This window comes from Mastomys coucha, unplaced genomic scaffold (genome assembly GCF_008632895.1).
Source record: "Mastomys coucha isolate ucsf_1 unplaced genomic scaffold, UCSF_Mcou_1 pScaffold16, whole genome shotgun sequence".
Lineage (NCBI taxonomy): Eukaryota > Metazoa > Chordata > Mammalia > Rodentia > Muridae > Mastomys > Mastomys coucha.
Window position 1 is genome coordinate 32216916 of NW_022196898.1, and position 18725 is coordinate 32235640.

Genomic DNA, 18725 nt, shown 5'->3' on the forward strand with positions numbered 1-18725 from the left:
ATTATTTGATGTTAAGGGGAATATAATAACTTTTAAGCAAGCGAAAAGTTTAAAGATGTAGATGAATGTAATTATATTAAAATCCATAACTTTATAATATATGACGTTTTCATGTTATAAGTCTCAGGTCATAGACTGGAAGAAAACCTTTGTAATAACACAGAATTGCATTCTGCTTTGTTAAGGTTTCCTAAAGATCAGAAAGAAAAGGATAAATGATTTAAAAGCCAAGCAAAGGAAATTAATAAGCAGTTTTCAGCCAGAACAGCATAGCCAGTTTAAAGCATGTCTCCTGAGTGTAACAACTTTGAAGAACAGAGACACATGTGACAAACTTGCAGGGTGCTTGTGCTAGGTCCTGGAAGCAGCACTTCCGCTTGCTGTCCTGGAGCAGATCATGTGTGCACAGAAGGAGAAGGGGCAGAATACCTGTTTGAACTTTGTTTCACACACTCACACTATCTTTGAGCAAGACATGGCCATGAAATTGATCTACCTACAGCTTCAAAAGCATCAACCTAGACACATTGTGGCATGTGTTTGAAGAAGTAAACTCGCTTCTGAGATAAGAACTCTACTTCAGCATACCCTAGGATCTGTCTCCATCCTCACTGGGGACTCGGACTTTGTCAGTGGTTCTTCATCGTCTGCTTAGTGAGGAAGCAAGTTCTCCGTTCATGCTCCCTGTTCACCACAAGGAGGCGCCGTGCTTTCTTCTTGTAAACACTGCACATCTTTCTTGTTCTGGTATACTGGAGCAGAATATCTTCTGATGGCCCTTGCATGAATTTTCTCTAATTTTGAGCGTATTCGAAGAACATGACTTACCCATGGAAAAAAATGGATGTGGAAATACACACACACACACACACACACACACACACACACAGAGAGAGAGAGAGAGAGAGAGAGAGAGAGAGAGAGAGAGCGTGGGATGCTTTCATCCTGGCATAAGACCTTTACCTGAAAGCCAGAAAAGCCATACTTCCCATATCTATGGTCCATTGAGTAGAGAATAGAGCACCCATGTTAATTAGGAAGGTGATTCTCCACAGAATAAAGATGGAGCAGAAGCTCTGAAAGTGAACACCGACTCTTGTGTTTGCTTTGCAGACCTGCCATTCATAAAACACTGAAAATCACTCCATCTAAAAGCTGACCCTGATGATGTTCAGCATGCATTTCTACGTGTCGGGGATGTTGTTTTTATGTATGCACCTGGTTCTTTCCTTTTACCTCTATCTGGGTTCTAGGACTTGAACACCACATAAGCCTGTGCAGTGAGTGCCTTGATCCATTGAGATCATTCGCTGGTCCCCTGAGACGTAATTTTGAAATTAGCTTCCAAGAGGACACTTGGAGCAATGCAACTGAAGCATATAATGATGTGTATTGTCCGTTTTCACCTTTTCTCATTACTAAATAAAGTCGATTACAATTAGAATATAACAATGTAGCAAGATTAAAAGTATAATAGCAGCATGAATTTTTATCATTAAACAGAGCATCCTACAGGATCCCTGTGAGACAGAAATGAGCAGATGAAAATAGAAATCACAACTCATGTGTTTCATAACTGCTGCCTTCACACTCTTAACTTCTTCCTGGGCAGAAGTCCTTTTCTATTTACAGCCCTGAACAGTAAGTGGACCTAGCTGACTCAATGGCAGTGGAAACAGATAATGGCTTATGCTCTGGTTTTGTCTGAGGACTTCTTGTTTGAAATATTCAAATTTCATTGAAAATTAAAGTCTATGATTTAACTAAGTACACTGGGGGAATGAACTTAAATTACTTGTATTTATGTGAACCTCTGATATATTTTGGCATGTATATTTATCTACTCACTATCTACTGTAAAGACATATAAAACTTAAATTGATATTAACTGTGTATTGATACATACATGTATCAGTACACTGTAAAATGTTCAAATAGGGTAAACAGTACTTCAGACCCTCAAGGAATTCAAACATAATTAAAATTCTATAGCTCCTCAAACTCCCAAGGAATTTAAAGTAAATACATGTTCTGAAATATGAATATATTAACTGAATTCATCCCATCTTCTGCTATTTCAGATTAACATTAATTTCTTCATTTGTGTGTATAGATTATCCTGCTCACTTTAAGATTGATGCAAACAACGGTGAAATAAGAACGACCACGATCCTTTCACATGACTACAGACCTTCCTATAGGATGACAGTCATCGCCAGTGACCATGGGGTTCCCCCACTTCAAGGACAGGCAATTATTAATATTCAGGTAATGTTATCAACGTAAGATGTAGAAGAACATTGAGAATGTCATTTGATTTTTAAACAAGTGAATAACATGAAGACACTCCCAGTATGTGGATCCTTTCAAGAGTATACTACCCACAGTGCTTACCTTGTTATTATTTGGAAAAAGTTAAGTCTAAATAACTTTTGAACTAGTTATGTATTGCTATTGGCAAGCTTTCCTTCACTACATGGACATTTGTGTTGTTTTGAGTGTGATGTGCAAAAGGAGACTTTTTTCTTATTTCTGATTGCAGGGAGTTGGTAAGGAGGACCTTGTATGTAAACAAATGGCTACTGGATAAAGCACATGGGATTTTGAAATTTCTTTTAAAGGACAGAACAGTTACTTGAGATCCATACTTCAAAGCTTCCCATTAATCAAATCATAACAACAGCAACAAGAAAGCCAAGTAATGGACTATCTTTGTTGCAGGAGAAAATTGCCTCTAACCAGTTTAAAGCTAGACTCTGTTAATTACATTATGCTAAGTAATGTTAACAGAGTATAAATATAATATAAGCTTATATATATGTATATATACATATAATAACAAAGAGTTTGCTTCCACAAGACCACAATTTTCAAAATATGTCTTTCATAATTAAAATGCTGGTTATGAGGAAAATTAGTGTAGTTGTATCTTTAGTTTTTTGTTTCAACAAAGACTCACTATTTCAGTGCCCCAAAGTCTCATTGTAGCTAGGTTGATCCCTAGGATTTGGGATGATTTGGGGAATTAGCTGTCCAACATTCACACTGAAGAATTATCAGGTCCATTCCAGAACTATGGCCCAGTCTTGCAAAAACAGTTATTCATGTATCGGAGCAAGTTCAAAAGTGTACTCTCTTCTCTCCTATGTAGGACAAATGTTATCTTTTAATACACATTACAATTCTAATAAAGGGTGTTTTCTCAACAATTAACACACATATAAAACAGAAATGGAAATCAGCTTCCAACATAAAGTCATAATATATATTGATGTTTAAACTTACCTTTTAATAGTGATGCTCGGAGCACGTCTTTAATCCCAGCACTTTGGAAGGCAGAGGCAGACGGATTTCTGAGTTCAAGGCCAGCCTGGTCTACAGAGTGAGTTCCAGGACAGCTAGGGCTATACAGAGAAACCCTGTATCGAAAAAAACCAAAAAAAAAAAAAAAAGTTTGTTTAAAATGCTCCATATCAACAATATTTTTGCTCTTACTTTAGGTGATACCACTCTCCAAAGGGAGGGTTTTTATGTCTCAGAATATCCGACATTTAGTTATCCCAGAAAACATGAAGCCTTCAAAAGTCATGAGCCTGTTGAAGTCACCTGATCCCCTCCAACAGGACCATCGTGGCAAGTTACACTTCAGTGTTGTGGCAGAGGACAAGGACGACCACTTTGAAATTGATAGCTCGACAGGAGATTTGTTCCTAACTAAGGAACTTGACTATGAAATGACATCCCATTATCTTATTAGAGTGATTTCTAAAGATCACAGCCAAAGCCCTGCCTGGAACAGCACAGTCTTCCTTAGCATTGATGTGGAAGACCAGAATGAGCATTCCCCATCCTTTCAGGATGAGTTCATTGTGATAAGCGTAGAGGAGAATGTCCCTGTTGGGACTCTGGTGTATGTCTTCAATGCCAAAGATGGCGATGGCGGTTTTCTGAACAGTAGGATACAATACTTTGCAGAATCCAGCCATGTTGGAATGAACCCATTTCTCATCCACCCCTCCTCTGGTGCATTGGTCACTGCATCTCCTCTGGATAGAGAAAATGTTCCAACTTTCATCTTAACTATAACTGCGTCAGATCAGGCTGTGAATGTGACAGATCGGCGATGGAGGTCACTGGTAGCAGAAGTGGTGATTTTGGATGTGAATGACCACAGCCCCACCTTTGTATCCTATCCCATCACCTACGTGAGAGAGGATGCTGAAGTGGGTTCTGTGGTGCACCATGTAAGTGCCCAGGATCTAGATGCAGAGATGAACGGAGAGATAGCATACAGCATCCTCTCAGGAAACGAGGACATGGTCTTCCTGCTAGACAGCTCATCAGGTACAGTGCTCTGGATTCCGCTTCTCTGTTATTTTATTTTTGCTAAATGTTTTGTTATGCTTTGTTGGAAACATGTCCTCCTATAACTCAGGATGAGTTCAAAGTCACAATGTAGCTGAGGATGACACTGAATTCCTGATCTGCCTGCCTCTGCTTCCTGAGTAATCGGATTGCAGGTGTATGTCACCACGCCCAACTGTGTAGAAAGAAAATTTAACACTCTTAACAATTTTTTATTTCCAGAACATAGTATTCTTGACTGTGGACTCAGTGCTGTACAATAGAACTCTAAAGGTCACACTGTTTATTTAATCTAATCCATCTTTTCCTCATTTCCTCCTCTATGCATCCAGACAAACACCACTTCTCTTGATAATCCTATAAATTTGATTATTTTAGATAGCTTAGATAAATAGAATCATGCAGTGTTTGTCTTTGTATGACTAGCTTATTTCAGTCAGGACAATGCCTTCAAAGTCTAGACATGCCATCACATGTGAAGAAATTCCTTCATGATTTTTAGAGACCTTTGCTTGCATGTATTACATTTTCTGTCTCCACTCTTCTGCTGATAGACTTTTGAGTTATTTCTAACTTTGACAATTGTGAACAGTACAGAAGTGAACTTGACATTGTCACTACTTCCCAGAGACCCTGATTTCTATTCTCTTGCATAAATATCCAGAAATGACGTTATTGGGATAGATGATCCTTTAATTATAATTAAAAGAACCTTAAAACTGCTGCAACTTATCTGGAAATGAGGCTTTATGATTCTTTAGCTAATTTTGAAAATATTTTTGAGGAATTATCATACTGTTTTCCAATAGAGTGCCAGAGTTTTTACTTCTCTGCTTCCCTACTAACTCTTCTTGTTTCTTGTTCTATAATAGTGCCACCCTGGTAGTTGTTATGTGACAGACTCTTCCTAGAGAGATGTGACTAACACACACACACACACACACACACACACACACACACACACACATACACACACACATTTGCACACACACTCGCACTCATACACACACCATATAAATGCATGCATGCGCACACACACGTGCACATATGCTCACACTCATCATGCACACCAAACACTCACACACATGCAAACACAGAGAAAGAGATAGAGAGGGAGAGGGAGAGCGCACAGACATTGTATTTGCAGAACTATACTTGAACAGTTTGTTGATAACTGTTTTGTAGCTGGCTCATATCTTGTGGGCCAAGGGTGTAGTAACCACCACTGTGAGTCTTTGAAATAAGTAATGCTAACTAGAAATAAAGCAAAGTGTCTGGATGCCAAATCAAGATCATTATGCAAGGGCTTTGGTGTGCAAATGCACCCTTGGATTGTGTAAGCTAATACTGATCAGTAATTGGAAATAACGTACAGGTTTTAATGGCTGAATTCTTTTGCTCACCAGGGACATTGTTTTTCACATTGGTTGTAGTGTTTTAATTTTTACATCAGTATTTACTCAGGGTCACTCACTTTGTACAAATGTCACTCACTGCCAGTTTGGAGGTCTTGCTGTCACTGTATTGTCAGATGCCACCCACTATGCCTGTGATGTAAAATGTGATGTAGTAAAAGAATATACAAAAATCTGAACCCTGTGAATTTGGAAATGAACGTTCCTTTATGTGACTTTTCAGGACATTTAAGAAACATATGGATTACAATATAATTGTCTGTAAAATAGCGATTTCAACATGAACCTAAGGCGGGGGGATCTCAGATGTAAAGTATTTGGCCAGCTGTGAAGAACGTTATTTGGAATGAGAATCAATGTGTCAGATTTGGAAGTTGTGAGCATAGTTGGCTCTACTCTGTTGGGAAATCTTATCAGAACATTTCTCACATCCTGACATGTGGTTCCCTGCTGAGGCTCACATGAACACCACCTAAGTGCCCAGCTGACAAGGATTCTCCAGGCACCATTGATGGTTTCTGCAAGCTCTCCTCAGAGCTGATTTAATGGTACTTTAAATGTTTTCCAAGATGCCCAAGGAAGGTCTGCTTCAGCCTGTTAAAAAGGAAGAATAAACTTGAATTGTGTCTTAGTAATGCCGGCCTCATGAATCTTGAGCTATTCCAGTGGCTATTTCATCTAAGGTATTTTTTCAAAGACATAAAATGATAATTGAAGAGTGTATCCATATGAGATGGGAGTTTTTTCCTCTTACAAAAACTCATGTTTCTAATAAAAATAAATGGCATAGTGAGTTTTCCTGTAGCCTCAGTGTATATAATGATGAGTAGTTACTAAACAACTATTTTAAAAATCCGACTCAATATTTAATAATTTAAAGAAAATATTAGGGAAGCAATCATCAACCCTAAAAGAAATATGCAACAGTTAATATTTTATAATGGCTATCTTTGTAGAACACTGTACACACACGGAGTTCTATAATTCATTACAGTAGGATAGAAAGGCGGCATTTTGTGAAGTTTATTGTCTGTGTTGCAAAACATTGTGTTTGCCCTTTATTGCTAATAAAGCAAGTGGCAGGTAGCATAAGAGATGGCAACTCTTTAACATGTCTGAATAATGGAGTCACATGCACATTTTTATAACTTGGTTACTTCTAAGGATGTCATGCATCACAGAATATATGTTATTAGTATCATAGATGCTTCTGTAGGTGAGAGAAATGTTCTGTAGACTAATGATTTTGCTGTAAGCCTCTCAGTAGATAATCGTATAGAGCAGTCTTTTAAAATTGTCATTTGTCTTTACAACTTAAATTGACTTTCTGATGAAGAACGTTAACTTCCTTTTGTAGCTAATATACAAATATGAAATTGGCTCAATAAATTTCATTTTCTTTTTTATGATTCATTCACTAGCAAAGACGAGTGAGTTTTTAGTCGAGTAGTGTGATGTAAGCTGCAGTAGAGTAAGCAGTCTTAAGCAACATCCATAGCCTACCATGTCTTCTCTTTCAATGCAGGCTTGCTGAGGACAGCTTGTCCTTTGGATTACGAAGTGAAAACTCAGCATATTCTGACCATCGTGGCCCATGATGGTGGCACACCAGCACGTTCTTCATCCCAGACTCTGACCGTCACTGTCCTTGATGTAAATGATGAGACGCCAGTATTTAAGCAACTTCTGTATGAAAGTTCAGTTAAAGAAAACCAAAGTCCAGGGGTGTTTGTTACAAGGGTTGAAGCTGAAGACACAGATTCAGGTAATCTGAAAACTACATAGTAGATGCTAGAAAAAAGCATGTTAAGAGTCATATGATAGCTGGGCAGTAGTGGTGCATGCCTTTAATCCCAGCACTTGGGAGGCAGAAGCAGGAGGATTTCTGAGTTTGAGGCCAGCCTGGTCTATGGAGTGAGTTCCAGGACAGCCAAGGCTATACAGAGAAACCCTGTCTCGAAATCCGCCCCCCCAAATAAAAGAGTCATATGGTTAATATAGAATAGTAGTTATGGGAGAGAGTAGCTTATGAGAGACGTAGATAACAATGCTTCCCAGGGAGCCCAATAACCCTTGTTAGATTTCTGGAACCCATGATGGAAGAAGATAAATGATCCTTGAGTGTTCATTTCAGACTTCCACATATGTGGCTTACCACATGCATGCATGTGTGCATACACACACACAAACACTAATAGTAAATAAATTAAGAAAAATAATAGTTAAAATATCAAGTATTTTCAGCAACATACATGAAATGAAAAGCTGTAGATGATGTTCGTTTTTGCCTAGCATCGGTTTGTATTAATCTTTATTATTATCTGGAGTGGCACATAATTTATTGATTTCACGGTTGCAGCAAACAGAGGTACCCACAGGGTCACATTTATCTCAGCCCACTGGATGCTCTGAGCATGAGATGTTGAGCGCTTCTTCATCTCCTCAGTGTAGGACAGGCTCGCTCTGAGAGCTGGGGAGCTGACGTCAGATAGCCTAGGTTTGAATCCCAGAATTCTCTCTCTCTTAAGCTGTGCAACTTGGAAGAAGTTACTAACCACCCTCTCTTCTTCTTGTCTGTAAAGTGGAGACTATTGTGGAGCTTAACGTGTCGTCTTGTTATAAGTATGAAGGCATTACTATGTGAAAAGAAAAATTATATGAATATCTAGCACAGTAAATAGTTATGCTAACTCCCATTTTTAACTCTTATAATGAACATAGAATAGAGACACACGAATCTAAAATGAACAGTGACAGTGGCTGGGACTTCACTGAGTGTCTCCGAATTGCTATTGAACATTGCTGAGGCTCTTTGGATGTCTAAGGCACAGTGGATTTTAAGATATTCCGTTTTTATTTTAAACTAAACAGTGCCAATATTGACGGCCCAGTGTTTCAGTCTTTGCTATTAACAGCACGTTCTGGGTTTCCCATTGGAATTAATGCAAACCACTCAGTTAACAAGTCTTTAAAACTTACAAATGTAAGGTTTGTATTTAATGTTTCCACAACACCGAGAGTGCTCTCAGTGGTGTTTCTCCCCTAAATGTTGATCAGAAGAGTAAAAGATAGATCTCTTTAGCTTTCAAACTAAGTTCTGTATTGCTCAGATGTTCTGATCCCTTGAGAAACGCCACTAAGCAATGATGAGCCTTTGATGTGGATTTGTCTAAAATGCTTGGGGATGCTTTTCAAGGGCTCAGGTTATTTTCCCTCTTTGACCAGAGAGGGGCAGTGTGATCAAAGACTTTTCCTTGCTGTACACAGAACGGAGGAGCATGCTCACAGCTGTTCTCGGTCCCTGCTTAGAAGTTAGTGCTTTTCCAGCCCTGTTTGCTTTCGGGTGATAGGAACAATGAGGAAGACACACAAGCTGCGCCTTTCACAGTGTTTCACTGTTTCACAATAGTCCTAGTTCAGCAATGTTCTGGTCCACGGTTCCCTACTGTAAACATCTGCAGGATCCTTCGCAGGACTGCATAGGTGGAACCCACTGCTGATGAGCAGCTTAGAAGCCTGAAATCTTTTTTTCCCCTTGGCCACACTACGTTAATTTTATTTTCTGTATGGGATTCTACTGAAGACATTTCTTTTTCTTTTATGTTTGAAAAGAGGAAAATTTCTACCCCCTCTCTGAATTTATTAACAAGATTGCCATAAGCAAATCCTTTTTTTTTTTTTTTTTGCTGTGTGGTTACTTTCTTTTGCGACCTATTGATTATGTTTGAGTTGAAACCTTATCATTATAGACATCAAACCTACAACTGAAAATTTAGATGCACAGTAATTATTTTCTTGGCTTTACATTTATGGATGTTGGATGTACAACTTAACACCCTCCCAAACTTCATCAAACCTTTCATGTTTTGGAGATGGTTTGGATTACTGAAAGACTTTGCTTTTTTTTAAACAAATTGATGAAAATAAAGTTTTTTTTTTGAGAATTTCATACAAGTACTGTATTTACTATGTTTTGAATGAAGCCAGATCTGTTAAGCTGTTAAGCAGGTGTTTTTGTAAATACGTGTTCGCGCACGCGCGCGCGCGTGTGTGTGTGTGTGTGTGTGTGTGTGTGTGTGTGTGTGTGTGTATGTGTGTGTGTGTGTGTGTGTGTGTATTTGAATATATTTCTTTTGGATCTGTTTTCTTTTCCTTTTCTTTTTCTTCTTTTTGCACTTAGTGGGTTAAAAGAATGAAACAGAATTATGCATGAGAATTAAATGACGTACTGGAGATTTTAACATAACTGGCATTGGGTTGGAATTTATGAATGGTTTACTTTATAGTATGTATTAAAGAAATACTATAGTGTTACTTAATACCAGAGAGCTGAGCATATGTGTTCTGGCATTCTAGAATGCAGATTTTTGAAACGTAAGCACTTGGTGCTGTTTGGCATTCGAAGTCCAAAGGGATTTGAATGTTTATATTGTGTGACTCACTCTAAATCTAGCAGGATTTTTTTCTTGTATTAAAAGGGGAAAAAAACCCAACTACTAGATTTTAACTGAGGTATTAAAATTTTCCCAGCATTTGGTCCCCCAACAAGAGCTCCATTGTTAGTGTAGAGATGACTGCGTCTGCCTCTGGCTCCCTGGAGGAGGAGGCACCTCACGGGGCAGATGGCTTTGGGGTTATGGCACTTGCTCAGTAGTGGTGAAACATGACACGTCGGCAAAACAGTGCATTGGTCAGTAAGGTGGGAGCTTCTATTCCATGCGAATGTCCTCTGTACTCAGTGCCATCCTGAATAAACTACATATGGTCTCCAGACAGGATTTTCTCTTTTCGTGAGGTACTGCAGTACCCTGCCATGGATTTCTCTGTGTGTGAGGTACAGTTGCATCCTTCAGACCCACTCTCAGAGTCAGGGGAAAAGCATAGTATTTCCCTGACTATAATTCAGACACCATTGCTCATAATATGCATGTAACATCAGATGTGTAAAGTGTAGGAGAGAAGATGTTTTAGAAAGAAGGGAAGACGTTAAGTAGGAATTCCTCACCTCTCAGACTTTGGAGCACTGCCAGGGTTCTCCTCATAAGAGCCACTGTGTACACCTTCCAAGAGAAGTCGTACATGTGTGTTCACTAAATCAAAGGACAAAGAGGCTAAATTATCTTTTTTATTATTATTATTAGCTGGGCACGAAACCAGGGGTTGGCACGTCTCAGGCAAGTGCTCTGTTATGAGCTTCATCCCCATCCTTAGATACTAAAATACCCAAATATATGACAGTTTGTAATAACTTCTCTCCATAGCAGAGAGCTGCTTATTATGTTTTTAATATCAACTTCTCGAACATGGTATTTCTCCTGCCAGGCAAGCATAATGTCACTTTCTTTATGAAGATGTATTTCCTCTGGCCATCTACTGATGCGAATATCCACTAATCGCTCATATGAACTCTGTTGCAGTTGCTCATCAGTCTGCTTTCTGAATCTTTACCAACAGCCCTTGCTGGTTTTGGGTTCAGCCCAGACATGCCTTAGAAAGCTATAGGGTTCTGGCACTGTCCAGTCTTATTCATTCTCTTCCTGATTCCAGAAACTTTCATTTTTGAGCATGTTCGAATAGAGGCATTTATAGGGGAATTAGGCCATTGGGAATGTAAAATCTTGAACTTCTCAATCTGAGGCTGTTGCTAGAGGAGCCACCATAACATGCTAAGTATAGGCTTAGTCAACTTCTGCTTACCTCTTACTAATGTCCTGTTGGTCTTTTGTTGGCATTTATTTGGCCCACACTATGTAGATTTTCTCTATATGGATTCCAACTATAAATGCACTTAGAGAAAGGGGGGAATGAATGAGGACCAATCATTATCTCACTCATGCTGAGACAATCTTTGTTAAAACTTTGGTCTAAACTCTGATTTCATTGTATTTGTTGACTAGCTCCCTCCTACACCGTAGATTTGGATTTAGTATATTTTGCTTTCTTTTAGCCCAGATTCTTCTGGTAGCCAGAGATACAATGTAGACACTCAATGGAGAAAGCAAAGCCCATGAGTCGTAAATGGCTTCAGGTTGTCTTTGAAATATACTAATTTACTTATTTATTTAACCTCCCCCCCAACAATAAGTGAAGCATGCCCTCTTTTGGCCTTAGAAATGTCTGAGGGTATGGGTGTTGTGTCCTAGTTGGGAGATAAAATAATATATATTATTCTTAGTAGACAGAAAATGTTAGTAAGCCTTCACAACCCAATGTTATATTCAGCTTTAAGACATAGGTCTTTCTCTTGTATTTTAATTGGTTTTATATATTCCCCAGGTTTGTATCAATATGATTTTTTTTTATCTATCTATAACTTAGGTTTCCAATTTGCTGCCTGCCACACTGCAGACTCTGGCTGTGGGTATTCGTGGACTTTTGCAACCCTTTGTCTCTGTTGTGTATCTGCTGTTCAGTGCAGGTCAAGTCTTCAAGAACATTTTCTTGAGGCTCTCATAGTAGATTGGAAGTCTTCTATGAATCAAGCTGCCAAGTTTAAAACTTCAACTTGTAATTTGCTTTCTGTAAACTATACTGACATTTGGCTCCCTAACCACTCTGAGTCTTTTAATGATCACTTCTTCATTGTCCAACTCAAGTGGTTGGTTATATGTTCTATCATGAAAGGGATGATTTACTGGTATTCTCTCTCTCCTGTGACAAGACACTAACACTCTATTCAGGGACAAAGAGGCCAGATCACATGCTATGCAGGAGTTTCTCCTTGTGAACATTTGTTCAGCCAAGAATATTAGCTGCTGCAATAATGTTGCTGAACCACTGAGTGGGCAAGGACGCAGTATGAAGGTTGGGGTGAGGAGTGAGAGATGAGTCTAGGAGCAACTACCACATAGGTTCAAAATGAGAAATTTTGCAACTCAGAGGACTGACTATAAGAGGAGGGACCTTGCAGAATCTGGAGTTAGAGGGACAGAATTCTGCAGAATCTGCAATGTTAAATAGACAGAATAGCACTGCTGATACGCCACTAGAAGGAAGAAAATCCAATTTTTCCCCTTTAAAATATTTATTTTATTTTATTTTGGCTGTTTTCCCTGACTGTATGTACATTCGTCATGTGTACACAATGACTATGAAGGCCAGAAGAGGGCACTTGGTTGAACTGAGGATACGGATGGCTGCGAGTGGCTATGTAGATTCTGGAAACTGAATGTAGGTCTACTGCAACAACAGCATGTTCTCTTTCTTAACTGCTGAGCCATATCCCTAGCCCTTTCTCCTTTGGACTTTCAGCCTCCTTCCAGTATCCCTTTGTGACAAGTCTTTGAAGATAAGAAGACACAGGGCAAAGGAGAGCTGTAGTCTCAGACTCTATTGTCATAGGCCAGAGCATGCAAGCATAGGTTTAGATTTGAGACACAGTAGCTTAAGCACTGTCTTAAAAAAACAGTGAAGGAAGAGCCAACAGGAAATGGCAACTCCAGAGACTGCAAGCGAAATGAAACTTACTATGTTCAGAGAGCAGAAAGGAAGTAAGGGGGGCAGGAATCTAGCAAGGATGTGAGCCATGAGAAGAGTTGAAGGAATAAGCAGGGTCCACATCATGAGAGACTTTGTAGATGCTGGTGAACTGTGTGGATTTTATTTTGAATACATCTACTTTCTTTCTTCTTACTGGTTATCTCCTGTTCACCTTCATGGTACTACAGAAGGCTTCTCTGCTTGGCCAGTCATGTCGTATCATATAGAATTGTACTTGTATGCTTACTTGTCTATATTGAGTGCCTTGTGGGGAGACAGACTTCATGGTCTTCGTATAGCTATGGTTTAATCACCTGCCTATTCTCTTAGAATGCTGCATGCTTAACTAAATGAAACAATGAACATACTACTTATTCTCCAAACCTTCTGGTGTCTATCCTGTCACTCTTTATAACTCAGATTTATTGTATATCCCACACGAAGGAGCTCTATGGTCCAAGATAGTTGTCTTTACAATATTTTTCCAGATCTAGCAAGAAATGTGCATGGATAATTGAGCACAAGGGGGGAAGAAATGAGAGGAGAGAGGAAGGAAGAGGGGAATGAAAGACTGAAGGGTGGGAGGAAGGGAGAGAGAAAGGAAGGAAAGAGTTAACAAATAATTGAAGCTCAATACAGATACTGATGTCACCTGGAATTAGGCAAAATTAGATGAATGTGTAGTCAGCTCTACCTCTATCTATTAGAGTAAGATGCTAATTAAACTATGGCCAGAATAAGCCATTTTCTTCTCACTTTGGAAATGAAGAGATAAATATGACATAGAGAAACAAGGGTTTTTCTCAACCATAATGTGTCTGCCTAGCATGTGTGAGACCCTACATTCCATACAAAGCACCAAAACAAACAAATAACTGGATAAATTATTTTCTCCTTTTACTCCCCTTCCTATGTGTTTCTCTTCTCTTTTCTTGTACCTTTATGTCTTTTTAGAGATCAGTCAGGAATTGATAATATCTTGGAGAAGCTAAAATAGGTAAGAAATATAGATAGCAATCAGGTTTTATAATCAGAAAAGCATTGCTTACAGTAGAAAGAATAGCTAGGGATGGCTGTGGTTTGACATTGGCTTCAAAGAGTGGACAACATCCTGAAAGGAAATCTGGCAATATTGGGAAGGACTTAATTCTTACAGTTTAAGAAGATAGAAAAAATACATAAGGAAGACTAGAAGCCTCAAGAAAAGTCCAAGCCAGAACAATTGAAGAATTGCTTCTGCCATTAAAATGGTCAGGAAGAGGTTGAGTTGAACATAGATTCGGATGATGGAGGGAACTCCTCAATAGTGTGTTTTTCTTTCTGAGAAACACAAAGGAGCCTGTGGGAGTGACCCAGTATGGGTTTGCTGAGAGGCCTTCCAGAGGAGCTGTGACCAAAGACAATTATGGATGATGGTGCAGCTTCTGTGGCTTAGCCTGTGCTGTTGGGATCTTTTCTTCATCTCAGTATCTGTTATGTAAAAAAAGGAGAGCAGAGAAAGACCCTGTTGGGAATCTTCATCCAAAAGTCACAGGACATGGGGAAGAAGCAAGTTTGATGGCGTGATACTCAGAAGGAAAGAAAGCCATTGGGGAGGGGTGGTCTCAAGGGGCATGAGGAAGAGGTCATGGGGCTGCAGGTATTGAGATCTGATATAGGATAGTGACGCGTGCACACAGAAGCACCTGGGCACACACACACATCTTTATATGTGTGTCATGAGGAATATTGCACTAACTATCTGCAGACAGAGGTTTCCAACTTGCTTAGTAAGGTAATGGGATTAGACTAAGCCATCTCTATTTCCCTTCTATTTTCTTATTCTCTTGTTTGTTCTGGACAATTACGAGGGTGTGAGGAGGGATAAGCAAGTAACTACTTACAACCACAAAAATGGGAGGAATTATTTTCAAAACGCATAACAATGTGGTGTGGCACTTCTCTCCACAGATAGGAGGCCGACTGCTAGGTTAAACACAAAACAAAGCAAGAATAACCACAGAGCAACTCCGTGGGCCTGCCGCCTGAGGTTGAGAATAAACACAGTCTTACAGCTGAGCACAGACTTTTTAAATAGAGAACAATCTACAGAAATTGTCATCTGCCCCGCAAGTTCACAATTATGTCATTAAATCACAATCAGGGGTGTTAGGGGGAGTAATTAGGACTACGTTGTGGAGTTGCTCACTCCTAAGAAAAACTTTATGGGAAGGAAAAAATCCCAAGCATTCACTGTGGGTGAGTCTCATAAGGCTTTTGAAAACCAAGCATTTTGGCTCATGAGGCCTTTATTCCAGAAGAACTGACAGAGATATTGTCTTCTACTTTAATCAGAAGACTTTTTAAAAAATAATCTTGCTCTTCTCATCTACAGTCATATAGTTGTATAAAAATGAATATATCACTTACCCAAGGAGAGAATTGCTAAGTTCTGCTTTATTTTTTCCTTAAGGAGTCAATTCCAAATTTCAGTTTGAAATCATGCCAGGGCCTGCCTTTGGATTGTTTGAGATCAATCCTGACACAGGAGAGGTGGTGACAACTGTCACGTTTGACCGGGAAGCTCAAGGAATCTTCAGGCTTCGAGGTAAGGGTCCTGTCCCACTCCCTCTGCCACCAAGGATCCAGAAGGATTATTGGTAAGATTTAGCATTTCTTTTGTAAATTTTTTTATTTATTTAAAAATGTACATGTATGTGTGTGTCTGCTTGTCTGGATGTTTACCATATGTATACAGTACCCAAGGCCAGAAAAGGCTGTCTGATCCCCTTGAATTGGAGTTACACATGGGTTGTAAGCTTCCTAATGTGGGTGCTGGGTCTGATCTCCAGGCCTTTGGTAGAAGAGCCATTGCTCTTAAATGCCGAGCCATTTCTCTATATTGACATTTAAGAGTTCTGTATGATGAATCAAATTTAAATGAATGTGATCAACCTAACAACACCCAGTTAGTTTGTTCTCATGCTGGGCAACCAGAATAATATGTCTTAGGTGTGTATTAACAGCCATATCCCATCCTCCTTTGTGTTCTACAACAGTACTTGTGCGAGATGGTGGCTTCCCTTCGTTGTCCAGCACTGCAGCCATCATCTGCACCATTGAAGATGAAAATGACCATGCCCCGGAACTTATTGCCCTCCATCATGACATTGAAATTCTAGAAAACCAAGATCCAGAGGTTGTGTACACTGTATTGGCTTTTGATATGGATGCTGGCAACAATGGAGCTGTTACCTATCACATAGCTGGTGAGTTTTGGAGAACCAGCATTCTCTCTGGGTACTGACCAGTGATGCAGATGGTCTGGTGAGTCTAATGTGTTGATGTCTGTTGGGTTTTCCTACAAAATCCACACCCAGTGAGAACTGCTGCCTCCCCACTCCTGGGCTTCTGCCTCTGCACACAGCCACTCTGGACCCTCCAAATTCTCTAAGGTCGTGGTCTTGAAAGCTCTTTTGAATTTGATTCTATGCCAACACTAGGGCAAGTAGAGAGGGGACAGACGGCTTTTCCCTATGTTGCTTATTTATGATCACTTAGTTTATTTTTTATATATTGAGTTAATAACTCCTCCTATATCCTGTCAGGATTTACTGGAATGAAGTAAACTTTTATTCTTATATCAATTTTTGTTACTACAGTGTCTGTAATTAAGTATCTGCATATATTGAAAAGGAAGATACTTTAAAATTTTTATAAATCTGAAATCTAAACTTGAAAGTTATTTTAGGTTGAGTTGGTTATTGAAAGATTAAAATATCAAAGATACTGTCTAAGTTTTCACTAATGGCTTATTAAAAACAAAATATGCAATTTTGTTGGAAATGTATCTATTAATGTAACTGATGGATTCCGTTTTTTTCGTTTATGAATGTGTGATTTCCTTCCTTCCTTCTTTCCTTCTCTCCTTCCTTTTTTCCTTCCTTCCTTCCTCCCTTCCTTCCTTCTTTCCTTCCTTTCTTCCTTTCTTCCTTCCTTCCTCTAAAAGTCTCATACAGTTACCCAGGTTAGTCTTGAAATCCTCTACTCAAGGGTTCTGACCCAGCCTCTTGGTCTACTGAGAGTATACATTTTGTTTTTATTTGAGAAGAGGGTGATAATAAAAACAAGTATGGGAGAACAAATCTTTATTTATTATCCCAGATACCATAATTTGCTTCTCTGTTGCTGTGACTAACAGCATGACCAAAAGCAACTTAGGGAGGAAAGAATTTATTTCTTCTTGCAGCTTACAGTACATCATGCACAGAAGTCAGGGCAAGAACTCAAGGCAGACACTGATTCAGAGACCATGGAGGAATGCTTCTTACTGGCCTGCTCCTAGCAGCTCACATTCAGCTCGCTTTCTTATAGAACCCAGGACACCTGCCTAGGGGTGGCACTGCCCACAGTGGACTGGGCCCTCCTACATCAATCGTCAATCAAGAAAATGTCCCCATAGACTTACATGGAGGCCAGTCTGATGGATGTATTTTATCAATGAGGTTCCCTCTTCCCAGATCATCCTAGTCTTTTTTTGTCAAGTTGACAAAAACATAACCAACACACTAAAGGGGTTCTCCAGCAAAATGGTTTTAGCAGTAGGGCAAAAAGCTCTGCATCTGGGAACTGCCTCAAAGCTATTAGTTTATAGACCCTTCCTGGAAAGCTTCACATGTAATTGCTGGCATGCTCAGACACTACTTTAGGAGTGATTGATCTAAACATCATTTTCTCTTCATTTAGTCTTTTGTAGCAATAACATGCTACTTGAGACAATTAACTCGCAAGGGACAAAGGTTGTTTGGGCTCCATCTTCAGAGCTTTCAGTTCATAACTGATTGGACCTACAGTCTCACGAGGCCCACGTCTTTTATTTTTTCATATTTTTTTGATTGGATATTTTCTTTATTTACATTTAAAATGTTATCCCTTTTGCTGGTTTCCCCCCATCCTCCCAGAAAGTCCCTATCCCATCCTCCTTTCCCCTGCTTCTATGAGGGTGTTCCTCCACCCACTTACCTACTCCTTCCTCCCAGCCCTCTATTCCCCTACACTGGGGCATCTATTGAGCCTTCATAGGACCAAGGATCTCTCCTTCCATAGATGCCTGACAAGGCCATCCTCTGCTACATATGTAGCTGGAGCCATGTGTACTCCTTTATTGATGGTTTAGTTCCTGGGAGCTCTGGGGGGTCTGGTTGGTTGATATTGTGGATATTAGCCCCCAAGCTCCAAATACTCAAGATAAAATTCACAGACCATATGAAGCTCCAGAAGAAGGAAGACCAAAGTGTGGGTGCTTCAGTCCTTTTTAGAAGGAAAACAAAATACTCATAGGAGCAAATATGGAGACAAAGTATAGAACAGAGACTGAAGGAAAGGCCATCCAGAGACTGTCTCACTTGGGGATTCATCCCATATACAGTTACCAAACCCAGACACTATTGTAGATACTAAGAAATGCATGCTGACAGGAGCCTAATT

At 39.5% G+C, this 18725-nt stretch overlaps 1 protein-coding gene across 2 annotated transcripts in view; it reads left to right on the forward strand.

The window, feature by feature from the left end:
• Dchs2 (dachsous cadherin-related 2) overlaps nt 1-18725 on the forward strand; it is a 204533-nt gene that overhangs the window by 138918 nt on the left and 46890 nt on the right. For both annotated transcript variants that reach the window (XM_031374196.1, XM_031374197.1), the window contains exons 8-12: nt 2114-2268; nt 3501-4344; nt 7306-7545; nt 15712-15846; nt 16298-16507. In XM_031374196.1, the coding sequence (XP_031230056.1) occupies nt 2114-2268; nt 3501-4344; nt 7306-7545; nt 15712-15846; nt 16298-16507 (1584 nt within the window). The remainder of the gene's footprint in view (nt 1-2113; nt 2269-3500; nt 4345-7305; nt 7546-15711; nt 15847-16297; nt 16508-18725) is intronic.